The sequence below is a fragment of the Petaurus breviceps genome, unplaced genomic scaffold (genome assembly GCF_028583685.1).
Source record: "Petaurus breviceps papuanus isolate PSGF00001 unplaced genomic scaffold, PetGlider_PUasm1.0 289, whole genome shotgun sequence".
NCBI classification, from domain to species: domain Eukaryota; kingdom Metazoa; phylum Chordata; class Mammalia; order Diprotodontia; family Petauridae; genus Petaurus; species Petaurus breviceps.
This window is the reverse complement of record NW_027186036.1, coordinates 10,209-37,431: the sequence shown is the minus strand read 5'-3', so window position 1 is coordinate 37,431 and position 27,223 is coordinate 10,209. Positions and strand designations below refer to the sequence as shown.

Genomic DNA, 27,223 nt, shown 5'->3' with positions numbered 1-27,223 from the left:
TTTCTTCTCTCTCATAGGGGCCAGTTTGTATCTAGCATTAATAGATTGTTAGGGACTGAGCCCAGGCCTGCTGGCTCTGCCCAACTCCCCAGGGAGCTGGCTGACCCCCGGGGCCTGCGCCCAGCTCTGTGCCTTCCTCCCTTGCGGCCCTGGTCCGGGGAGGCAGGATGGCCCGGGGCTGATTGGGCCTGCCCGGTGGGGGGTGCCCTGCACCCCTTGTCTTTTCCCCTTCCATTTTGAAGTTATGATTTGCTCTGAGAGGCCTCTTTTATCTTTGTAAACACAAAACACTTTTTGCTTTCTCCTATTTTCTGTTAATGGTGAAAGAATGGAATAGAATAATGTTTTACTGATTTTGATAAAAAAAACAATAGACTGTTAGGACAGGAAGCAGTAGGAACTTCATCCCATCCTTAATTGTTACCACCTGTATTTGACCCAGAGCTACAGTGAAAGGGTATGAGTAGGACAGAAAACCTTAACCGAAGTATGGCCTTCTTCAGATAAAGCTCTTAACCCACCCCCATCCTCACCCCAAATATATAAAGATGTTATCTCACAGCCAGGGAACTGAGCTGCTGGGCCAATTCAGTTTTACTTAAGAGTACTGGTAGCCATTATTTACGGAGGGCTTTTTAGGAAACAGTCCTTGCTTCAAGGATCTTACATTCTATTGGGTAGCATGACATATAGTCAAACACTCCAGTAGGATTCTGATCTCATCAATGTGGGCATTCCTTCCAAAGACAGAGATTATACCTCATGCGTGGTTGCTTAACAACTGATGAAACATTTATACAGGTTCACAAATACAAACTGATTTCCTTTTTTTTTTTTAATTTTTGGAGGGCAATTGGGTTAAGTGACTTGCCCAAGGTCACACAGCTAGTTTTTGTGTTATGTTTGAGGTTGGATTTGAACTCAGGTCCTCCTGACTCTAGGGCCGGTGCTCTATTCACTGCGCCACCTAGCTGCCCCTATACAAAGTAATTTCATGAGGGAGTGCTAATACTTGGGAAATCAGGAAAGGTAGGTGGACCACCAAGCCATCTTGCTTCTCCCACCACTTCCTTCTGCTCCTTGCTATTCCTAGTAGTTCATAAGTTGTGGTGACAACAGCAAAGGATATTGAACCACAGGACCTGGGTTTGAGTTCTATGTTTACTTATTGGCTGTGTGACCATGGGTGAGATGTTAACCACTATGAGCCTGTTTATCTGTAAAATAGAAATAATATGATACCTACCTTCGTAGGACTATAGAGAAGAAAGTTTTTTGTAACCTTGAAAACTGCTTTGTAAATACAAATTATTATTATACCTTCATAGCATTCCTCTTCCTCTTGACCCTGATCCCTAACAAACTGGATAGTTGGGGAGAAGAGATTCAAGTTAGTTAATTTTGTTTCATTCAATAGTTCAGGAAAAAAAATGTAAAGAGGGAGTGCGTTTATATATGGGGTTCAAAGCATGAGATAGCTATCTATCACCAGGGGTCAGGTGATAGGCAACCCCACAGCCAGAAGAGAAGGGAGAAATTTGAGAGAAAGCTGGAGCTATAAGATAAACATTTCATATGGTACCTGACACAGTTGGTGCTTAATAAATGCCTGTTGATTGATTGATTGACCATGTAGAGCAGTACAGGACAGAGATGACAACAGATAGACTTCACTGCAATGGAGCAGGTGACTAGGTCTCGTATAGGTGCCACCAGGCATCTAGGTGGCTCAGTGGATAGAGTGCTAGGCTTAGAGTCAGAGTGACCTGAGATCAAATCTGTCCTCAGAGACTTATTTACTAGTTGTGTGACCCTGGGTAAATTACTTAACCTCTATTTCCCTCAGTTTCCTCAACTATAAAATGGGTATAATAATAGCACCAACCTTGTAGGGTTGTTGTGAGGATCAAATAAAATATTTATAAAAAGCTTAGCATTTTGAGCAAGTTACTTAACCCCAATTGCTTTAAAAAAAAAAAGCATATTATCTGGCACCTAACATAGTAGGTGCCACATAAGTGTTCATTCCTTCCCTTCCTTGTTAGAAGATGATGAGGAAGAGGGAACAACCCCAAAACAGGCAGATTGTGGTCCTTGCATATAAGAATAGCTTACAGAGAATGAAATTCTGGGTGTGCAGAGAGGCCATTGACCCTATATGAGCCCCTCATTCTGAGCTCTGTTGTGAGTGACTCCCCTGTATTTGTTTTCTTCATTTGAACAACCTGATCCAACTCTCTAATTTCTACTTTCTCTGTGTCTGTCTTTCCTTGATACATCTTCCTCCTTTAATTTAATCACATTTTATTTTTACATATCAGTCATTTCTAGATATACTTTACAACTCCCATTGCCTCTATCACATCAAACTCTCATTCCATTATATTGGCTTAACTGAAGGCCTAAATCAGTGGAAAAGGCCTTCAGTTCCACAACAAACATTTATTAAACAGCCACATAAAGACACTGTGCTAGGGACTAGGGAATGTGCATATTAAGTTGATGACATCTTTTGGGTCATTTCTTCTTCCTTAGGGCAAGTTGTTGTCACAGTTGTGGGGACCCTGACAGTCAGAGGTTATGGGACTCTGAGATAACTAAGATATCAGATAGGTTCTGGATTATCCAATGTATGTGTCATGTTTTTTGATTCTTTTACATATTGTTTGTTTTGGATCATCTCATTGTTCTTTGGAACTTCCATTAGAGGGTAGCCTATGAAGTGCAAAGGCTCTGAGCAGTCTTACTCATTTGAGAAAAGTTAGCTTAGTTGACTAGAGTAGTAATGCTAATGAATCAGAAATCAGGAGTTTATCTGTTGATCCTCTGGTTATTAACTATCTCCTATCCGGCTTGGCACAGTTGAACAAGAGTGGATGAATTGGTGAAAGTCTCTCATCCCAACAAGAAAAGCACATGTGCCGGACAGTGGGTCAGTGGCATTGTCTTCATAGGTTAAGGAAACAACATCTCTAAGGCAACTTTGCTGCTTGTCAAGGACTCCAGTGCCCCTCCCCAGAGCAGTTCTTGGGGAGTTCAGGTGGCAGTCCTAGAGTAAGAACTGGCTTCAAATTTTGGATGCGAGTTTTGAAAATAAAAACTCAGCAACTCTGTAGCTGAAGGAGTGGCAGAGTATTTACTAGATTTTGTTTGTATTGGGATAGGCTTAAAGGCTGAGATTTTTGCTTTCCAGAAATCTAGGAAAGGTTCCTCATTTCCAAGAGGCTATCAAAAGGGAATATCTTTTTCAACTCATAAATGTCACCAGGCCCTAGGTCTTTATATCAGGAATGAAGGAGCAAAATGTTATTTTAAAATGCTAACTTTTGGACTTTTTGTGTTCCCTGTTTTACTGCTTGTTAGCCTGACACCAACCCAGTTAATGAATACCAATGACTGAAAAACCAAGTAATGAAGATATGCCCACTCACCACAGAACTTAATTTTTTATATTAGTTTTTAAAGGCTTTATATTAATGAAATCTTCAGATTAGTATTAACTCTGTGTTCTGTTTCAACAGAAGGCTTTTTGAGGTATCATTTCTTAATTATTAACTAATAAACATGCATTTATTGGATACACTTGTACAATGGTGAGATCACAGGTTTGGACCACAAAGAAAATGAATGTTAGAAATATACTGGATGAGATTTATCTACTCAGACCCTTGTTTCTTGAACAGCAAACAATCAACAACAATTTATTGAGGGGCTACTGTGAGTCAGAGACTGTGCTGGGTGCAGGGAATACAAAGACAAAAGTTAAACAGTATTTGACTTACTGAGCTTACATTTTATTGGAAACATGCATATATATTAATAAGTCAACAAATATTTATAAATCACCTGTTCTATGCCTGGTACTGTGCAGACATTGAGCATAGAAATGCAAAGAATGAAATAATCCCTTGTAAGGATTATTACATTCTAATGGGAAATAAAATATAGACAGAATAAAAATACAAATATATGCAAAAGTAATGAAATATAGTAGTTTGGGAGGGAGGGCACTAGCTATTGAGTGGGATTAGGAAAGCTTCATGTAGAAGATGGTGCTTGAGCTGGTATGTGTGTGTGTGTTTGTGTATACATACATATATAATACATATATATGTGTGAATAAATTAGCCAAGTACTCTCTGGCTCTACTTTTTGGGGTGAAGGTATATTTCTCCCCTCAGAGTTCTAGAGCAGAGGTGTCTCTTCTCTAATCCTGTCAGCTCAAGACCCCATTCTGGTATGGGGAAGCCATCAGTGTTAGCTATTCAAGTCCTACTTACTCATTTAACATCAATTAGCTTTTATAAAAGGATGTTTATTTTGAAGCTATAGCAAGAACAAAAGTATAAACATTTTAATATAACAACTGGGTATATATTCTCCTCTATATGTTGCTAGGGAAAGTAGACTCAGACTTAAAAACATTTTCTACATAGCATAAGTCCCACGAAATTCACAATATTTCTGTATGAGACCTTGTCTCACTATTGCTTGTCTAGGTCCCAAAGATCTCCCCTCAGTCTTCTAAACCTCAAAGCTAGACCTGGTGGCTACAAAACTGAGCATGGATTTGAATCCTGACCTTTTTTGAAACTCACAAGATCATAGCCTTCAATCTCCTTCATCTTAAATGAGAAAACAAATGCCAAGGGAAATAATTAAGGACTACATTCACAGACTACATGTTTAGCCTTAGATGAGGAGGGCCCAAGGTCACTCTCTTTATAGTATTATCTCTCACTGGAATACTACGAGGCTAGATGAAGGTCCTTAGAAGGAGAAGGACTAAACTCTGGACAACTAATGCATTTTGGATGCCCCTACATTCTGGCTATGCAGACAATCAAACAGGCTCTTATTTAACACATAGCTAGCAAACCAACACCAGGGACAGAAAGTCTATGCATGCTCTAAATTTCAGGTGAATTGAATCAAATGAACTTTCCACACATGCTTATAAGGACTGGATTCACTAGCCAGTCCCTCATTATACTCATCATGACTCAGGATGAGAACGGGCTAGTCTTCCATTACATAAATATACATTGATATATGTCTTCTATCTCATGTCTATTATTAGTGCCTCCTGAACTACATCACACAATAGGAGGGAAAGGAACATCCTTGCTGTACTCCTGTTTCTATTGGGAAAGCTTCTAGTGCATTCCCATATGCAAAATTAATGCAACATAATTGGAGGAGAGATGACATTAGTAGATATGGGGATGGCTTCATGCAGAAAGTGATGTTTGAGTTGGCGTATTCTAGGAGGTGGAGATGAGGAGGAAATGCACTCTAGGTATGGATGTAGCCAGCGCAAAGACATGGAGGTGGGAGATGGACTGTCTAGCATCTCGTTGATAGGATTACATTTCTCCAATTGCTTCTTGTCTTTATATTCAGTTTATAACACATATACAGTAAAACTAGTCTCATTGCTCTCTGGTCTCACCTCATTTTTGAAGCTAATCATATCTTAAACTACTTTATTTGCCAGACTTAACCTTGGAAAAATGAAGAGGTATCATTTAGGAGGGGTCAATAAGCTCTTCTATAGACTCCGGAGGCAATTCTCAAAGTCTCCCCTCACCCCTTCCCCTGCCCAGGTGCTCGGGGGCTGTGATGACATCATGGAATGTCCATTCCCCACCAGGACTGCTCTTTAGGAGATGGTGTTATGGAGTTATAAATTTAGTGAGTTTGTTTCAAATCAGTACCACTCAAAGGAGGTTTTTATAAATAGTAACTAAGTTCCAATAAAAAGAATCAATTCATTTGGCATATGAGTGGGAGAGTCTGAGAATAGAGCTTAAGAGTCCTGACTCTTTATAAGTTGTCTCAACCAAAGAGTCCAAGTCCATCATTTTACAGATGATCCAGGGTCCAAAGTGAGATGACAAGCAGTGAGTAGCACAGCCAATATTCAAATATAGGTCTTCTTGGTCCAGATCCATTGTTCTTTCCTTACTATACCATTACACTATATTTCTATTCACTCTTTAATTGTGATCATAGACGGAGACAAATAGCCTATTGCTGTCATTCTGGATCCAGAACGTTCTTAAAAATTATACCTGACATTTATGTGTCCTCAGAGAGTCAGTGCTGCACAGTGGATGGAGAGCTGGCCTCAGTGTCTGGAAAATCTAGGTTCAAGCCTAGTCTCTGACACATACTGGCTGTATGAATGGGGCAAGTCACTTAATTTCTCTGTAGATGCTTTTGGACTGAGAGGTTTTCCCAGGATCCTTCAAGCTCTAGTGGTTTTGAACTTGACCTGGGGCAGATTATTCAGAATCTCCTAGGCCTTAAAAGTGAAGGAGCTTTTAGAAAGAGCAAAGAGGAAACCATGACAAGGAAGAAGACACCACAGGAGCCATCATAGAGCAGCAGGAACAGAAATCATCAGAACAGCAGTATCCTGCCAGTATGAGTGAAGAGATGGTATAGAGCTGGAGATGAGAGGGACTATCTGAGCAAGAACCATGTGCTGACCGATGTACTGATCAAGTGTGAGCCAGGGGGAGAGACAGTAACAGGGTCACAGGATCAGATTTAGAGCTGGCAGGGACCTCTTCCCCCTTCCCTCACTTTAGAGGGAGGGCAAATGTCTTTTTAGTTGTCTTCTCATTTTCATCCCAGCCTTCTGCCTCTGTGTACATGCATGCATGTGTGCATGTGCACATGCGTGTGTATAAAAATCAACCTGAAGACTCTGGAAGTTTTGTTCACTTTCTCCTGCTAAGCCTTTAAAATGTGATAAACCAGTGACGAACAATATATTTTATCGATGTACAGATATTGAAAGTCACATTCTCCTTTTATAGATGAAAGATGTATCGTTCAGCTAAACTGAACAAAAGAAGGCTGAGCTGAGTAAATTGTATGTGTATGTGTGTATGCATGCCCATGCATATGCTTATGTGTGTCTCATATTAATAAGGATTACAAAAGAACAAACCAAAAATTTGGTTGATTTCCTTTATGTAAATAAGTCAAGCAGCAGTGTGAGAAAAGCCATAGTGTTTAGGCTAAGATTGTTTTGGTGGCTTGACTCCTTGGAGGCATTTCAAGAGCAGCCTAAACTCAGAGAGGGCATATGATAGCCTTCAACTGGGCATGTGTGGTGGGCAAGGTAAGGTAGCACAGGATACTGGAGCCTAACCTCACACATAACTTCCCTAAGTGGTTAGATATATTAGGAGCACCAGGAAAGCAGGGATTTTAACCTTTTTTTGGTATTATGAACCACTTTGGCATTCTAGAGAAGTTTATAGACCTCTTCTTAGAATAATGTTATTAAACGCATTCAACACAGTATTACAAAGGAAACCAATTATATTTAAATACAATTATCAAATACACACATACATATACATACACCCACACGTATATTTAAAGTTCATGAATGCCAAGGTAAGAAACCCTGGCTTAAAGATTCACAAAGCTCTTTATCAAACTCGTGTCCCTTCCATTTTCTAGGAGTGCTCACCCTATGCAGCTCACCTCTACGATGCTGAAAACCCTCAGACACCCCTCCGGAATCTCCCAGGCCTTTGCTCTGACTACTGCTCAGCATTCCATTTTAATTGCCACTCTGCCATCTCTCTGTTGACTAATGACCGCCGTATCCAGGCATCCCAGGAGAAGAATGGAGCCCACTTTTGTCACCTCCTCAATCTCCCAGACCAGGACTACTGTTTTCCCAATGTACTAAGGAATGACAACCTCAATCGCAACCTTGGAGCTGTGGTGGAGGATCGGAAGGGCTGTTTGCAACTCTGTCTGACGGAGGTGGCCAATGGGCTGAGGAACCCAGTCTCCATGGTCCATGCTGGGGATGGAACTCATCGCCTCTTTGTTGCTGAGCAGATTGGAGTGGTGTGGGTCTATTTACCAGATGGGAGTCGATTAGAGGAGCCTTTTCTGGATCTCAAGAGCTTGGTGTTGACAACCCCGTGGATAGGTGACGAGAGAGGCTTCTTGGGCTTGGCTTTCCACCCCAGATTCCGACACAATCTCAAGTTCTATATTTACTACTCGTGCCTGGGCAAAAAGAAGGCAGAGAAAATCCGTATAAGTGAGATGAAAGTTTCTCAGGCTGATAACAATAAGGCTGACATAAACTCAGAAAGGTAAAGAGCTCTACAGGTGTCAGAGGCTGTCTTTATTGATGACCCACAAGAATACCTTTGGTTGATTGTGTTCTGTGATTCATCACATTTCCAAAGAGGCATTGCCAAATAATATAGATGGTCAGAGTAGATTCTTGTAATGCATCCTCTTTACTCAAGGGCATTTCACTGATTGAGTGGGGCTTCTACTAGACTTACAAAAGGTAGACAGTATTGTGCCTATACTACAAGAAAAAGCAGGTGCAAATAGAAGGGAAGGCTTCCTTTTAAAAAAAAAATTCACTTTTTTCTTGCTGTCTATACAGATGGACTGGGAAATCCCAAAGACCATGGAGAAGGGATACAATAATTCAAGCCAAGCTATTTTTTTTTTTTTGCTTTTTGGAGGGGGGAAGGCAGGAAAATTGGGGTTAAGTGTCTGAGGACAGATTTGAACTCAGGTCCTCCTGACTCCAGGGCCAGTGCTCTATTCACTACGCCACCTAACCATCCCAAGACAAGCTATTTTGAACCCTTTCTTTACCAAATATTAAAAAGCCATTTAAAATTTTTTGGTAAAAATAGGGACTTGTAAGTGCCATTTGGATAAAATCCACACTAATAATGTAAAGCACTTCTAAGTATCATAGGTACATAGTTTGGCATTCTAAATCTTCAAATAATGAGGTCAAACACTGGGAAATAGTGCCCTATCTACTTATAACAAAATGACCACAGGCTAATTATCTATCTACATGTATACACACATGCATACATGCATGTATATGTATGTATATACATAGATACACACATATATACATATGCTGGTATGTGGAGGGGTGTGCATATGGATATATATATACTATATAGGTATGTGTGTGTGTGTGCTGGTAAATGTTTGTTTAATAATGGCTTCCCAAGAAAATGTACATATAGGACATATTTTAAGATTTAATCTGCATTATTAATATCTTCTCCATTACTTTCTGTAGACAGTCAACAAACAATAAATCAAGCCCTGATTTGTGACAATTTCCAAGGCATAAATGCTTTTGGTGAAACTTTTTTAACAACTACATTCTTAGGAGCCAATATGTGCTAGCTCCAGCCTAATACTGGTCATAGGGAACAGTTTCAAAGACTCAACTCTCCAATTATTACCAGAGAAAGATACTGGTCATAGGGAACAGTTTCAAAGACTCAACTCTCCAATTATTACCAGAGAAAGATTTGTCCCTTTGAGATCCAGACTTAGAGCTGGAAGGGACCCTAGAGGTTATCTAGTTCAACCCTCTCATGTTACAGATAAGGAAGCTGAGGACCACAGAGCTAAAAAGTGAGTTGCCCAAGGTCTCACAGTTAGTAAGTAGTAGAGCAGGTTTTCAAAGACAAGTCCACGGATTCTAAATCCAACCTCTTTCTGAGGTATCACCTTGTTTTCTATTTTTCTTGTTGCCACTAGCTTAATTCTGAACCTCAAAGGGTCCTGACTAGTCAGTCCCCCTTTCTTTCTTGACAGGATGTCAGGGGGTCCTCCTAATTCAACTGAGGCAAGGTCAAGGTTAAAAATATTTACCAATTAGTAGGTTTGAGCTGGAGCTGGTGAGTACCAGATGAAGAGCCACTTGTTAAACTTTTGGGGTGAGCATTTATACTTTGGCAATTTGTTGCAAATCAAGGCTTGATTGTTTTGTTGATTTTTTTAGAATTTAAAAAGTGATGAAGAAAATGTTAATAATGCAGATTAAACTTAAAAGCATTTCTTGCATGTTCTTTTTTTGAGTTGAGCTAGTTTATTTATTTTTTTATTTTTAAATATTTTTAGCATTTTAAATGTTTACAGCACAGCCCTGCACATAACCAAACAAAATGAGGTACAGAATCCAAGGTGGAGGTCATGTTCCCGAAAGGACTCCTCCTGGAGGCCTTGCCAGACTCAGTAAAGTCCTAAACCCAACTTAGTGCCCAAGTTAGCAGACTAGTTAGGAATTCACCCAGGGAGTGTGCTAATCGGGGAAGGAATTTGATTAACCTTAGCATACTTGCTTTGATTGTAACCTGAAAGTGGTAAGCACTTGGACCTGGGAAACATGGGGTATCTTGGCTGCCTTAGAGGACTAATTATTTTTATGTATCTGAGATTTTTTAGTTTGAGTCAAGGATGTGTATAGATCTTATCCTTCTCTTCTAGGGTTATCCTGGAGTTAGAAGAGCCAGCTTCCAATCATAATGGGGGTCAGCTCCTCTTTGGCCTTGATGGTTATCTGTATATATTCACTGGGGATGGTGGACAAGCTGGAGACCCCTTTGGCAAGTTTGGAAATGCTCAGAACAAGTAAGCTGGGGGATGGGCTTCAACATCTCTTTGTGCCTGGTACTTACTTGGGTGGGGATAGCAGCCAAGATGGGGAATTTCTTGGGAGGTAGAGACCAAAAGCTCTTTGAGCTTGCTGTAAGTATGAAATCAAGGCATGTTGCTTAGCTACCCCTCCCTGCATGAGGAGATCCTGTGGAGAAGCCCCATTTAGCTTCTTTTTAGTGTTCAAATTCCAGATTTCTACATGGTGCCTTGTTTGGTTAATTAAGCTTTTGGTCCCATAGTACCTTTCACTAGAGAATAAATTTTATTTTATATCCATATATGCTAGTCAGTTTTCTCATTGTTAAGACCCATAACTTCCCTTTTTTTTCAAGGCAACTCAAATTCCACCTTCTGTAGGAAGCCTTTCTCATCTTTCCCTTGAGACCCCAAGTTGTTAGTGCCTTCTCCTCTAAGGTTACCTGCCATTAAAAATGTATATATCTTGTATGTACCTAGTTATTTACAAGTTGCCTCCTTCATGAGACCATCAGATCTTTGAGAATAGGGACTGTGTTTTTTGCCTTTCTTTGTACTCCTAATGCTTTAACATAGTGCCTGACATAAATAAGTCCTTAATAAATGCTTGTTCTCTGACTGTTGACTTGAGAAGTTGGGTAAAAATCAACTTTCACCTTGAATACATTTGGAAGAATGTGACACCATTCTTTTTTTACATTCCTAATATCTCACTGAAATTGAAAGGTAGCATTATTATTTGTCATATGAAAAGGCTGAAGTGCTGAGAAGGGAGGAAACTTGCCCAGGATTATATAACAAAATCAGAAGCAAATGTGTCACAAATGAAATTCAACAAAGGTAGACTGAAGCATGTATTCTCTGAACAAGATAATAGTTATTAACAGGGCATGAATCTGATGGTAAAGGGATCAATGACTCGCCTCAGTCTAAGGCAAAGGCCCCTAGCAAAAGAAAAACTCTTTTGTAGTTTTTGGGGAACAGGACTTCATAGGCAAGAAATAAGTTATGACTGGTTACAGGGTTGGCAACATGGTGGAAGTAAGGACAACATGATGATTACGGAATTGAGGGATGGAGGACTACATGACTAGTTGCAAACTATAACTGACAGGCTAGCAGCAACCCCCTTCTTCCCTCCTGTGACTAAGAAAAGTTCACTGTTTGAGTTTGCCGGCAAGGTTAGAGATAGTGGGCCACACTTCTTTGGATAGCAAACAGATATCCTTGAAACATAACTTGGTTGGTATAAAAATACTAGACCAGACTCCCTGGTGTCCACTTGCATTCCCCCAAGGACAGCAGATTTCCTTGAGGCAAGAATAGGACCATGATAAAGGAGAACTGGATTTCTGAACTTAACTCAATATAGGCCAGCTGAATATCTGCACTAAGTTCAGAGACAAAGAACCATGACTTAGACAGAAGGCAAAATCAACGAACTGTAATCAGGATCAATAATAAATGATAGAGAATCAATATCACCTTCTTACATGGTAACACGGTGAAATAGTTCCATTTTTGTCTTTGTATCCTCATCACAGTATTTCAGTACCTTACACATAGTAGATACTTAACAAATATTTAAGAAATGATTTCTTGAACTTCAGCATCCTAATCTTTGCATGGATCGAAATGTAACTCAAAACAGAATGTATGTTCCTAGCAAGCCATTTCAAAGAATCCTATTGTACCATACAATAGCCTGCCACAAAAGGTATCTTAGGCAGGCAAAACAAAAACTATAACTAGGGTAAGGGAAGCTGTACTTTGCCCTTGAGTACCAAAATGTATAAATTCCTGACAGCATTTGCATTTCTTAAATAAGCACAAGTAATAAGCTATGCATTTAGTTAGAAACAAGAATTAGATAAAAATAGAAGTTATTACGTGGCATGCTTCTTTCTCCTTTCCCCTTTCCCCTTCCCCAACTCCCAGAACTCCTTCCTAGTGCTATCTTACTCTACTCCTTCCCTCAGTAATAGCTTCCCCAGAAGCAGCCTGTTGGTACCCCAGGGTGTCTAGTGTTCCACCTCCCACCCAACCCCTCCTCAGTTCTGAGTCTCCCTTTCCCTTTTCCCCTTAACAGGATTTTATTTTCTAGAGCCTGAAGTATCTCCTGCCCTCTCTCCCAACTGTGTGGTTTGCCCCAGGCCTGTTCTGTGGCATTTGCCTCATCCCAGAATTTGTAGTCAACCTTGTTCTCTTATTCTCTCATTCATTGCTAACTCTACTCCCCCTCCCCCCTTATCCCTTTCTTTTCTTTTTTCTTCAGAAGTTCACTGCTGGGAAAAGTGCTGAGGATAGATGTAAACCGCAGAGGCTCTGATAAGAAGCGTTACGGGATCCCTCCAGATAACCCCTTTGTTTCTGAGCCCGGGGCTCACCCCGCTATCTATGCATATGGGGTCAGGAACATGTGGCGCTGTGCAGTTGATCGAGGTGACCCCAGCACCCAGAAGGGCCGAGGCCGGATATTCTGTGGTGATGTGGGTCAGAACAGGTTTGAAGAGGTGGACCTCATTGTTAAAGGAGGGAACTATGGCTGGAGAGCTAAGGAAGGCTTTGAATGCTATGACTTTAAACTCTGTCATAATGCCTCTATAGGTAAGCAAGAAAATCTGAAATTTGGGAGGATATGGGTTGGAAATGAGAGACACTGTGGCATTATGAGGGTCAGAGAGAACCTTGGAATTAAAGAGACCTGGATTCAAGTTCTAACAGGGATATACATAACATATTGCTTGTGTATCCTTACATGTACTTCGATGAAATCACAAGTTGTGTGTGTGTGTGTGTGTGTGTGTGAGAGAGAGAGAGAGAGAGAGAGAGAGAGAGAGAGAGAGAGTCAGGAGATAAAGCCTGAAACAAAAGTATTTCTGAATTCAACGTTCTCTGCCCTGCTGGGTGTTCTTTGTTTATCCTTCTACTTTGTGGGTCCTGGAAACAAAGAAGGCCATAAAATGCTTCTTTAGCCTGACTAGAAAAACCAGCCCCTTTCCTGGATCCCTTCTTTCACCAAGTGCCCAGAAGTAAATCACATTTCACTGGATCAGCCTCATCTGGTCGTTGATAGACTCTTTCTCCTTTCTTGGGTGCTCTTGATGCAGGTTGTGACAATCCCTTGCTAAAAAATATGCATTTCTAATTCTTTTGATATGTTAGCTATTGCACCTTCTATATTTTGAGGTTTTCCCAGTGTCACTGTTATAAGGATTTGTTCATCTCTAATACCACCATGTCTGCTTCTTGTATTGCAGTAGTTTCAAAAAACACTTTCAAAGTTGCTCCCCCCCCCACCTCCTACCATATGTCAGTTTCTTCTACATCACCGTTCAATTCTTGTAGCTGATAAACAGTAGTTATTTTTCCTTTGTTTCTTGACAGATGACATCCTGCCGATCTATGCTTATGGCCACGTAGTGGGAAAGTCAGTCACTGGAGGATATGTCTATCGGGGGTGTGAATCCCCAAATCTAAATGGCCTCTACATCTTTGGGGACTTTATGAGTGGGTAAGTTACTTCCTGTATCATCTTGGGCAAGGATCTTAACCTCCTTGGGCACCCTTGATTTTTTCTATAAAATTAAGGAGTTGGACTAAATGACCTCTGAGATCTCCTCTAGCTATCAGTTTGCGATCCCACGATCCACCATGTTTCCTCTTCTAATTCCAAGAACCATTCTTTAGGCAGGCAGGTTTTATTTCACTCTATCCCCATACTTTCCCTTTCCATAGCTACCTTCTTTCTTTTCTTCTTTAATCTTGGAGGGATTTGACCTTAAATCTGGAGAACACTGGAATTCGTAGTCAGAACAGTACAGTAGGCAAATTAGTTAACCTCTCTGGGCCCCAGTTTCTTCTGTAAAATGAGGGCATTGGATTAGATGTCCTCTGAAATCCCTTCTGACTCTCAATCTATTATCCTAAGATCATAGCTCAGAGCTCTTATCCTTTATGTGTGTGTGTCATGGACCCCTAAGATGGACCCTTTTTAAGAATCATATTTAAAAATGCACAAGCTAAAATTACACAGGATTACAAAGGAAATCAGTTCTATTTTTTTAAGTTCATGGATCCCAGGTGAAGAATCCCTTATTTAAATCATCTTTTTCATTTTGAAACTCAGAAAACTGAGGCCCAGAGAAGGTAAGTGAGGAGTCCCAGAGCCAAGATCTAAGATCCTCCCCTTAGTATTTAATATCCTCAGTGCCTGGTCCATAGCATGTGCTTAATAAATGCTCATTGATTGACTGACTGAACTACTTCCAGGAATATCAGGAGATGGTCTATCAAGGAGCTCTTGCCAGCACACTTGTAGTGTGAGACCAAAAGCTTTTATTGGGACCCCTACTGAAGTTATACTAATAGCTTGGAATTTACATAGCTCATCATATAACAGCCTGTGGAAGTGTTACTTTATAAGTAAATAATGATTACTTACATATCTATTGTGTAGATATGTATGCAAGATAGTCATTGTATGACTGAGTAACTGATGGGAATCAGGAAGCCATTGATGATTCCTGAAAAGAGGAGTAATATGGTCATACGTGCTGGTGGATATCAATTCAGCAGCTGAGTAGAAAGTGAATTGGAGAGGAGAGAGGTGACATGTAAGGATACCAATTAAGTAGTTATTGAAATAGTCCAGATAAGAGGTGATGAAGGTCTAAACTAGAGTGGTTGTGTTGTGAGTAAAGAGAAGGAGGCTGGATATGAGAGATGATGAAGACGCAGAATCCATAAAACTTAGTGGGGGGGCGGTGAGGAGAGTATAGAGTCCAATATGTGACTTCTGGGTTTCAAATATGGGTAACTAGAAAGATGGTAGTGTCCTTAATAGATATAAGGAAGTTAGAAGAGGTAGATTTAAGGAATTTTCTTTCAGACACATTGAGTTTGAGATGCTGATGAGAGAGCCAGGTGGAGAGGTCCAGCAAGTAGCTGGGAATGCAGGACTGAACTTGAGTGAGAGATAAGAGCTAGATATGTATAGGAGATTTGGGAATCATCTGTGTGGAAATGACAGCTGAAGCCATAGGAGCTGATGCTATCATTATGAGAAGTCCTTCCTGACCTCCCTAGATATTAATGCTCTCTACTTCCTTGAATTATTTTGTATTTTCTTTTTATGTATACATTCTATTCCCACAATACCCTCCTTCCCCTCCCAAGTGAAATGTAAGCTGCTTGAGGGCAGGAATGATTTTTTTTTTGTTTTTTCTTAACACCTGTGGTGCGTAGTATAGTGCCAATCATACTATTACAATTACACAGCCAATGCATAATAAATTATTTGTTGAAAAGGAGGTACATAGGGAAAAGAGGAGAGTTAGAATTCAAAATTATCTTAACAGGTTAGAACATTGGGCTGAATTAGAAAAAATAGAATATTTATGAAGCATTGACTATGTGCCAGATATTGTACTAAGCTCTGGGGATACATGTAAAAATAAGCAAGCAAGACAGTCCCTCCCCTCAAGGAGCTTCCATGCTAATAGGAATATATAAGGGGAACTGGTGGTAAAAACTTGCAGCAGAATGATGTGAAGATGGATGGCATGGAGATGGTGGGGTGCCCTGGATCTGGGCAAAATAACTTTTCAGAGCCAGGGAACCTATTGGCAGAGTCCAAGGTTGTGATTGAAGGGAGTTTCTCACCAATCTAACACGGTGAGTTGCTTTTAAATCTATTTTTCACTTTCATCCCACTCAGGATTAACTCCCAATCTTTCAGCAGCCTGTCCCCAAAAGTAGATCATTAAAGACAAACTTGGTTTCTTGTTCTGAACCTAGCTTCCTAGGATAGGCAGTTCTAATTTCCATTAGGATGTTGCCTGGCTCCCATTTATGAGGAGTGCCAATAAAAATCATTTTCATAAATCATTTATTATTTTTTCTATTTGTTTTTATGTATCATTTGCATTTGCTCTCACTTAGCTCTTTTTATGTTAAATTGTAATCTGAGTTCAAAACTTCAAAGTTTAAACTTAGTAAAACTGGAATTATGAGTAAAGTCTAAAAGAGAAGAGGCGCCATGTAATTACAGATTCTAGAATTGGAAGTTGGCACCAGGAACTTTCTAGTCCAACTGGTATCTGCAGGAGAATCCCCTGTACAACAATAACCAATTTGTGATTATCCAGCCTCTCAGCTCAATGACCTCAAGTAAAAGAAGGAGCCCAGTACCTCCAGAAGCAGCCCTTCCACTCTGGAACAGCTCTAAATGTTCAGAAGTTTTTACTTTTATGGAAGCTAAATAAAACTCTCTTTAACTTCCACCCACTGCTCCTGCTTCTACCCTTTGGGGCCAAGTTAAATAAGCCTAAACCCTTTTCCAAGGAGTTACAGTCCTTAAAATACTTGAAAATAGCTTTGATAGAGAGATGATAAATAGATACATAGACAGATGGACCAATAGATAGGAAAGAAAGAAGAAAAGGAAAGAAAGAAAGAACTTCTATGAAGTGCTTATTATATGCTAGATATTCTGCTAAGCCCTGGAGAAACAGGGTGTATATACACATGTATGTATGTATGTGTACATGTACACACATATACATATATGTATATATACATATATACGTGCACATAAAATATCCATGTTCTCAAGAAGCTCTTTAATGGGAGAAGACTACTTAAAAAGAAGAATTGGAAAGTGTGTGTGAGGGAAGTGGTAGCCTGGTGTGGTGATGGCTGGGAAGTGTTGAGAAACTCTGATTCCAGGCAAAATAGGTGAAAGTTCCTTTAGTAGAGCTTAAGGAACCAGAGATAGAGTCCAAGATTGAGGCAGTCGGGGAGGAAAGAAGATGATGACCAGAGTATAGACAGCATAATGAGTGATGACCAGGAAGTGATAATAAAATAAAGTTTAATAGGGATAAACGTAAAGTTTGACATATGTGCACAAAAGAGTCAGTTATACAAGTACAGCACAGGGGAGATGTAGGTAGCCACTCATCTGAAAAAGCTTTGGGGGTATTAGTGGACTACATGCTCAATATGATGCAATAGTAATATGATATCAAAGCAAAAAAAGCTAATGAGATCTTAGGTTTCATTAAGACTGGCATAGGATCCAGCCTAGAGAGGTAATGTTCTATTGCATTACACCTTTATTAGACCACATCTGACATATTGTGTTGAATTCTGTGTACCCACAGTTAAGAAATGACATTTGTAGGGCATAAAAAAAGAACCATCAGGATAGTGAAGAGTCTCTATTATTACTTAAGATCAGAAAAAGGAATTGTGGATGTTCTGCTTGGAAAAAAGGCTTAATGGGGACATGATAGCTGTCTTCAAGTATCTGAAAAAGTTGCATTTTGAGAAGGATTAGACTTGTTCTTGTTCCCTAAAAGACAAAATAAGGGGTGTTAGGTGGACATACACACTTAACTCTGAGTGTGCCCAAGGCTTTATTATGGGTCTCCTTCCACCTTCTCACTATACACTCTGTGATCTCATCAGCTGTCGTGGATACAACTATCATTTTCTACACAGATGACTCCCACATCTATATATCCAGCTTTTCTCTATACCCTGAGTTCTTGTCTTGTATCACTCACTGCCTTAATTGAATATTTTGAGCTAGATGACCCAGAAGCATCAAAAACTCACCATGTATCCAAAACAGAACTCATTATCTTTCCCACCAAATTCACTTTACTTCCAAAGCTTCTATTTTTGTTGAAGGAATCACCATCCTTCCAGTTACCTTGCTTTATAACCTGGATCATTCTTGATTTTTTATCCTTTGTCAACACACATTTGCAACAGCTGACAACTCTTCTGTATTCTGTCTCCATATCTCTTCTATCTTTCCCCTTCTCTATTACAGTCACTACCCTAGGCCAGACTTTTACCACCTCTCTTCTGCACTATTGAAGCAGTGTTCTAATTGATCTCCCTGCCTTGTATTCACTCCATCCTTCTCACAGCTGCAAAGGGTTATTCTTCAATCACAGTTTTATTATATAATTCCCTTGCTCAGTAAACAACTGTGGCTCCTTATGGACTCTGTGATTAAGTACAAACTAATCAGCATTTAAAACCTTTATCTTGTTTCCAACCTACCTTTGCTGGCCTGTTATATGTTATTATCCTTTGCGCCCTCTTTGTTCCTACCAAAATGGATTTCATGATGTCCTTTACACATGAGACCCTATATCCTGTCTGTGTTTTCACGCAGACTGTCCCCCATTCCTGGCAAGTATTCCCTCCTCTTATCAATCCCTAGCTTCCTGATGGCTCAGATCAAATGCCACCCCCTCCTCAAGGTCTTTCCTGATCCCTCCAACTTCTAGTTCCTCCTCAAAATTAACTTGTATGTTTTGGACATATTTATGTATTTACACGTTGCCTCCCCTGTTAGAATGTAAACTCTTTTGAGTTCAAGGAGAGTTTTATTTATCCATTTATTTATTTGTATTTATAATCCCTAGTATAGTATCTGCCACATAGTAAATTATTAATGTGTTTGTTGATTGGTTGAGGTTGCAAAAAGATAGATTTCAATTTGATATAAAACTTCCTAACAAGCAGAGCCATCCAAAATGGGCATGGCTTGCTTCAGAAGGTGGGTTCCTCCTCACTGGATATTCTAAAGCAGGGGTGGAATTACTGCTTGCTTGAAATATTATAGAAGGGATTCTCATTCATTCATAGGTTGCACTAGATAGCCTCTTTAGTCCTAATTCTGTGCTTTTTATACAAAAAGAATCCTGCACAGTAGACATATGGATCCCTAAAATATAAGGTTTTGCTTTTCATCTAGTCGACTTATGGCTTTGCAGGAAGATGAGAGAACAAATTCATGGAAAAAACAAGACATCTGCATTGGCAACACTAAGACATGTGCCTTTCCAGGATTGATCAGCACCTACAGCAAATTCATTATCTCCTTTGCTGAAGATGAAGCAGGTAACCTTGGTTTATCAGAACTCTCTGGCTGCCGTAGCACCAGAGACAGAACTCCACAGCTTAGATGATGCCTACACATTCATTTACTTAATGCCCTTTCTCAATGAATCCCCACATCAGATTCTGTCTTAGCCCAAGCCCTAAATCCCTCTGCTGTCGGAAGTTTCCATTTGCTCTCTCTTCTCTTTGCTCTTCCTCTTCTCCACTGGAGTTTGCTTTTAGGCACTCCACTGGTGACATGGTAGGGACTCCTTAACTCTTCAATTTCCTTAGATTTGGAGCAATAGGGAAGAGCTTTCAGTTTTGTCTTAATAACCCCAGAATCTATCACATGGCAGACTCTTAAAAAGGCTTGTTGATTAATTGATGTAACAAAAATGTCAGCACTCTTTGAAGTGCTCTAGCAAACCATCCAGCCAATTTTCAAAGCTAAAAGTTTCACATGAACGTTTTGTAGCATTAGGTTATTTTGGAAAACTAAACATTTTGAAAGGAAAAAAGCCATTGAGTTCCAAACAGAAAACCCAAACATGAAAAATAAGAGGGACCACAGGTTGGCAACCTGAAGATCAATCAATGCAGGGCAGATGATCTAAAACGCCACAGGCTATGGTGGTAAATCTCTCCCAGAGCACCCCAAAGACAAGAACAGCCTGTCTACCTACAGCATCTGTGGGCTGCAGTCTATTCCGCGGCTCAGTTGCTTAAGTGAGTACTCTGGCTTTGGTTGTGACTGCAGATGAGTCTTAGAAGAAAAACAAGCTATCTTTGCAGACAGAACGTAGGCAAAGAAAAACATCTTTGGCTGGGGTTTGGTGGAGAGGACTCCTTAGGCTTGTTTACAGAGCCAGGGTGCACCTAGGGAATTTCTGATGAAAATTTGTTCTCAGTGGAGAATTTCTTAAATTTGGAACTTCCCACAAGATAATAAACCAGCCCATCACATGTAATAAGTACTGTCTCTTACCTCCCTGGCATAAGCCTGCTAGCACCACGGTCCACATTCCAGACAGGACTGACAAGGTCAGGTTTAACTTAACATATGTGTGTTTGGGAGTTGGTGGAAGGGGTGGGGAGGAGTAGAAATTCAGGAAAACTACTTTTACCTACATCCACATCATCACAGTTATTTAAAACATAACATTTCCCAAGCTTTACTACTCTGTGGACATTTTAATTTATATTATTTATAAATGTAATATAGAAATATGTGTGGTGTGTAAATTAGTGCATATTTATGCATTATACGAATATATTTCAAAATATATTAACATGTATATTCATTTATAATATATTTTTATTTATTTAATATACTAATGAATAGGTTTATATAATGCAATATAAATAATATATAAGGAACAGATATATTACTACAATATAATAAATATGATATAAATACATATTTATATTCTTGTAAGAGAGGCATCCTAGAGCAGTGGAGAGAGACAGACACAGAGACTTAATGTTCCAGGGAAACTTCCTCATTATTTGAGCTTTTCAAAAGTGAAATGGGTTCCCTGGGGAGGTCATATGACTTTTTCTTCACAGGCAGTCTTGGGTCATTTAACTAAACAAAATTCTGTGGTTTTGTTCATTTTTTGGTTGTTTAGGAGAGCTATATTTTCTGGCCACCTCTTATCCAAGTGCCTATGCACCACATGGATCCATCTACAAATTTGTTGACCCTTCAAGGTAAGAACTCTTCTTATTTCTGTTGGGGAATTCCTCTGCTCAGATATCCCAGGATGTTCTGAGAGAGTTAATTCCTCCCACCTAGGGCCTTTTGACTGGAGTTCAATAAATCTAGAGGCCAGGCTGGAAGAGAAAAACTTGAATTAGTATAAGCAGATGGGCAGCTTTCCAGGCTAGAAACACACTCAATAGGGTTTTCATAGCCTTAGGCAGGCAGCAAAAGAAATCTATTTGGTGAGACTGCTCAGCCCTTTTCCTTATTTGGGAGGCTGAGTTAAAGGGACAGGATGTTGGGCGATTTAGAGAGATTGGGGAGAACATCTTGATTTTGGAGTAACTTTGGTGTCATTGAAGATCAGGTTTGTGGGAACGTTCCCTGTAGTTAATTTCATCAGACTATCCGGATGGGGCTGGAGGTCTCTAGTTAATCTCATCCTAATATTTAGGTCTAGGACAGTGGAGGCTTCCTTTTGAGATGGATCAAACCAAGAGTCTGTTTTTTATTTATACAACCCTGAAGTCTATATTTCTTTAGCCTCTGAGGTTACTGTTTCTGGGGAGGTTTTCCAAACTCACAGCACACAGGTTATGTACATTTCCTACACATTTCCTAATTGTGTCCGTGGGCAAGAGACAAAAAGCAATGGTTTTGGAGTCAGAGAGTCTGAGCTCAAATTCAATCTAGTACTATTTGTGTGACTTTGGGCAAGTCAGATAACTTCTCTTGACTTAAGTTTCCTCATCTGTAAAATGAGGGATTGCATCAGATGGTTTCTGAAGCCCCTTCAAACTTGAAATCTATGATGCCAAAATTTGTCCATATTCATATTTGAATATATGCATTAAACGGAACTGAGAGTTGAACAAATTCAATCTAGAACAATGCTGCTCTAGGAACTTTGGAAATGGGAATATGGCAACCCTAAAGATGGGACTGACTGGTTTGGACTGGGCTATAATTGACTGGTTTATGTTCTAGAACCCCTGACCTTTAACAAGCTTCTAGGACTCTCCTACTAAAGAGCTCCCTAGTTGCCCCGAGACAGAAAAACAAAAACGCTTGATAGTTATCTCTTGGTTATACTGGCATTCTATCTAGTTCCATACAGAATGATAGAGAAGTGCTTCTACACTTGGGGAAACGAGGAGGGCTGGTACCGTATGTGGCAGACGGACTAGTACCACTCAAGCTTCACATACCCTTCCAGTTGTGGAAGGCTGGAGAAGGAAAGGGAGGTGGCAACCCTCATCTAACCTTCTTTTTGGCAAGCTGAGGTTCTTGGTTTATTTTTCTATTAATTTTTTTTTTATTATTATAAACTTTATACTCTCAACAAACAAGTAGTTTTGTTTATTTTTTTCCAAAATGTTCTTGAAAGAGATCTGCAGGGCTTAGTGCTCCCAGCTAAGAGGTATAAGAGAAGGCAGCATCTCAAAGGCTACACTTGGGAAGGTCTTGTAGGTACTCTGGGATTACAAAGTATCCCACCCATTTGATTTATTTTTTTCTATCATTCCTGGGCTTCTGGTCTCCATATCACACCTTATTGCTACTGTTACCCTAGGGGACTGCAAAGAAATATAGAAATGATTCTTCTTGGGGGCAGCCAGGTAGCACAGCGAGTAAGAGCACTGGCTCCAGTGTTGGAATGACCTGGAGATCGAATCCGGGGCTCAGACACTTAGCACCTACCCAGAAATATGTGGCCGTGTAACCTTGAGCAAGTTACTTAACCCCTATTGCTTTTAAAAAAAAAAAGAAATGATTCTTCTTCCTAGCAGCCAGACCAATGAATGATTTAAAGACCAGGAAACTGGACTGCCCTGGACTGGGAGCCCTATTCCTATCTTACTAACTGGGTAGTATTTATAAATACCCTTATTTTCTATGCTCATTAGCCTCTATGATCTATAGACATTCATTGGGATTAATTTACAAAGCTATTCCAAGAGTTGCCACAAGATATAACTCAAAAAACAGATGTAAAGCTCTTTACCAAGTGTTAAAGAGATTCTTATTTTTTTGTGGCTTATCTATATAGACCATTTGCCCATTCTTCTTGGTTCATTAACAAAGGCTTTTAGACTGGCCCTAGTCACAAAGGATGTAGTGGTCATTTCCTATATCCAGATTACTGTATTTCCCCATAAATCAATCAATCAGTCATCAATAAACATTTATTAAGTTCCTACTATGTGCTAAATGATGGGAATACATAATAGGAAGAATGAAACAATCTTTCTCCACAAGGAATTTATATTCAAATAAGAACTGTTTTTTTTTTAAATTTTGGTGGGGGTAGGGGGGCTGGTGAGCTAACTTAAAGGCCAGAACCTTGACAATTTTAGCCTGAGGGGAGAGGGAAAGAAATTAATTTTTTTTTTGCACAGGGGTTGGGCTGGTAATTATTAGGTGTAAAGTAGGAAGCAATAGTGACTAGTTGGTAAGCTCCCAACCCTCCCTTCTCCCTCTACCCAGTGACATTCCATGCTAGAAACCCCAATCTTTCAGACTCCTTTTTTGAGATCTGTCCAGTGGATTGGGACCAGTTATAATATTAATAATGTACATTTAAATAGTACTTTAAAGTTAACAAAGTATTTTACATACATATTTTTCATTTGAGTCTCACAGCAATCTGTGAAGTACATAGAGGTTTTATTCTGACTTTTAGATAAGGAAATTAAAGCTCAGAGAGATTAAATGACTTGTTCATGATCATGCCACTAGCAGGTATCAGAGGTGAGATTTGAACCCAGGTCATAGCATGGTTTATTAAGTAGAAATGTTTAAGGAGCTGTTCAGAGAGGCAGCAGGGTGTAGTCAGTAAAATATTGCACTTGGAGTCAGAGAAACCTGAGTCCATATTCTGCCTGGGATACTCACTTATTAGCTGTGTCACCTGTGGCAAATCACTTAACCACTCTCAGTCTTCATTTCCTCATTTGTAAAATGAGGGGTTTGGATTAAATGGCCTTTAAGGTCAATTCCAACTCTAAATCTATGATGCATGGACTTTGGTCCTCATAGCATCTGTTTCAAGGCTATACATAAACACCAGTAGAACATAGAGCTATTTTAAATTTTCAGTAATTACACAATTGAAATTTACCTCCTGGTTCTCCCCATTAACCTGGGTAGCTCAGAGTTGACAATCAACAAGCATTTACTAAGAGTCTCCTAAGTGTCAGGCACTGTACTGGAAGGTAGGTATACAAGTTCAAAGAATGAAACCATCTCTACTGACAATGAGCTCACATTCTAATAGGTGAGACAAGTGTATACAGAGATATACATAGTATACATATAAAGTGAATACATGCAAAGAAGTTAAAGTCAAGGTAGTTTGGCAGAGAAGGCTCTAGGAGGGAATCTGGAAAAACTTCTTACAGAAGACATTGCTTGAGTTGCATCTTAAAGAGAGGGACTTGATGGGTAGGACGTAAGGAGGAAGTACATTCCAGGTGCTGGGGGCTGGCCAATGCATTGGTACAGATATGGGAGTTGTGGTGGCATGAGTGAAGAACAAAGAAGTCAGTTTAGCTGCATCAGAGGGGGAGTAATGTCCAATAAGACTGGAAAAGGAAGTTGGGACCAGGTTTGAAGGACTTTAAAAGCTCAGCAGAGGGTTTTATATTTTATCCTAGACCTAGAAGCAATTGGAAACCACTAGAGTCCCTCTGGGGCTCTTGGTAGCCAGGTTCTCCAATTCCCTTTTTCCAGTTCATATACTCAGCCTCTCCCTCTTTGTTTTACAGGCGAGCACCCCCAGGGAAATGTAAATACAAATCAGCACCTGTCAAAACCAAGAGCAAGCTGATCCCCTTCAGGCCACTTGCCAGTGAGTTTGTCTTTGAGTTTCAGTTTGGGTACCTGAGGGGTCAGAAAAACCCCCTGCTGTGGTTCCCAAGAGGGCTATCCTGGCTTCTATTATAAATTCATTGAGCATGAATCCAAAGCACGAATCTACCTATGGCATTTTTGACAGTCATGTAGGCTTCTCTGGATGGTTCCCCGATTCCCACTCCCACCCTCATGGGAACTCAGTGTGGTGTAGTATACTGGGTATTTATTGGATCTGGGGTTAGGAAGATATAGGTTTAAATCCTGCTTCAGACATTTTACTAGTTGTGCAATTCTGGGCAAGCCACTTGACCTCTCTGTGCCTTAGTCTCCTCATTTGTAAAATGAGGAATGAGACTTGCTTGGCTTATAAGTTTCCTTCCAGCTCTATATCAGTGGGTATGTGGTCCTTTGAACTCACTTAACAGTCAAGACAATGCTGCCTATCACTTTTGGGCAGCTCTAAACATTAGGAAGCTGTTTTTCCTTAGGATGAGACAAAATCTGCCTTCTGGCACCTTCCACTCCTTGAGGGCCAAGTAAAGCAATAGAGGGGTCTAATCTCTCTTCCACATAACAGCCATTTATATCTTGAAGACAGCTGTCCCATCTCTCCCAAGTCTAAGCCCAAAGCTAAATATTCCTATTCCTTTAAGTGATCGTTCTGTGTCTTCCTCTCCATTCTGGTCCCTATTCTGGTCCCCTCTTCTAAATAATAACTGTCCTATGTAACTCTTTAAAGTTTACAAAACACCTTATATTATCTTATTTGAGCCTCATAATGTTTACTCAAATAGGTAATTTCCGTATCATTCACTCCATTTTACAGATGAGAAATTTGAGGCTTATATGGTCACATGGTTACTTCCTGTCAGTAGCAAAATTTGAATCCAACTCCAAACTCAGCACTCTATCCATTTTTCTATGCTGCTTGTTTTTCAGTGTTCTTTCGGAAAGAATGTTTATGATTGTTGATTAGAATTTCTTACTTGTAACCCTTTAATTTATCAGAAGCTAACTTATTACCTCTCTGTACCATCTGGAAGTGACTATGTTTTTGTTGTTAACTTTTTCTGCTATAAATACCATCTGGTAGACTATAAGCTCCTTAAAGGTAGGGACTGTTTCATTTTTGGTTTTGTATCTCTCTCTGGTGCCTGGCAGAATGCCTGTTGGTTGAGTGGGTAGGAATCCTACCTTGATTCATTCATTGAATGGTGATTTATTAAGCATTTGTGATAATTTAAAATTTTTTATCTTATTTATGATACTTCTTTTATAATGATGAAATACAAAAATAAATTATTTACAAAAATTAAAAAAAAAGTTTTGGTACTGAAATAAGAGAAACTTCCCAGTGTCACCTCTCCCTGTGATAATAATCCCAGTAGCTAGTAGGATGCTTCCCGTTCAAGGATTTGGGCTGACTTAATAAGAGTTTATATGTAGAGAATGGAAAACCCTTGTGACTTTCATAGGTGGTGGGGCTTTACTAGAATTAGTTTTGAATAATTTAAGTTTTACATTTCTTACATATCTTCTTATTAAAATTATTGTTTTTCAGAGACTGTTCTGGAGCTGCTAAAAGAACGTTCAGAGAAAGCTGCTAAAAAATTGTTCAAAGCAGTATCAACTTCCAGTACTCGAAGAGGGGGCTCTTCTCAGAAAGCCTCCTCTAAGAAGACAGCTTCTCCTAAAGGCACCCAGAAATTGCCTGCCAAGCCCAGACCCAGGAAGAAGACTGCTCGAGCATTTGGCAAGCGCCAGGCAAAAGCCAGAAGACTATCCACTAGACCTCAGGAGAAGAGAATTGGGGCCTTAAAAGCCAGCATCACTAAAACTAAGGGCAGCCAACATCAAGGCAGGGTTGGTAGGAGTCTTCTCTCTGCCTTTTTTTTGTCCTGATGGCCAGCATAGGAGAATGATGGAAGGAGAAAGAAACCCATCTCAGAGGCTCTGATTCATCCTCAGCCCCAACCCCAGCTTAATTGAATAATTATTGGAGAGTTGGGACTGACAATGAAACCAGTGTTGTTTTCCTTTTCATGTGAGTGTCCTTATCTGTCAATAAGTCCACTGTTGGTAATTTTGCTACTAGCACATAAGGACAGCAATGCATGGTACTACTTTTTTGGAACGCCAGTTGACATTACTGTTTTTGTTTAAAAACTTCCATGATAACCTCAAACTAATATAAGCCCCTTGAGGGCAGGGGCTATTTCATTTTTGTCTTTATATATTTAGCACATAAAGGGTATGCAATAAATGCTTTTTGAATTAATTGAAACAAAATGTCCAGGCAAATATCAA

General features: G+C 39.8%; 1 protein-coding gene across 1 annotated transcript in view; it reads left to right on the top strand.

Moving 5' to 3' along the window:
- Positions 1–26,873, top strand: part of LOC138167744 (HHIP-like protein 2) — a 29,650-nt gene extending 2,777 nt beyond the window's left edge. The window contains 9 exon segments of the mRNA XM_069096712.1: positions 7,483–8,135; positions 10,306–10,449; positions 12,728–13,059; positions 13,840–13,966; positions 19,232–19,377; positions 20,988–21,069; positions 24,829–24,911; positions 26,478–26,803; positions 26,805–26,873. Coding sequence (XP_068952813.1) covers positions 7,483–8,135; positions 10,306–10,449; positions 12,728–13,059; positions 13,840–13,966; positions 19,232–19,377; positions 20,988–21,069; positions 24,829–24,911; positions 26,478–26,803; positions 26,805–26,873 — 1,962 coding nt within the window.
- Positions 26,874–27,223: the final 350 nt, after the last annotated feature.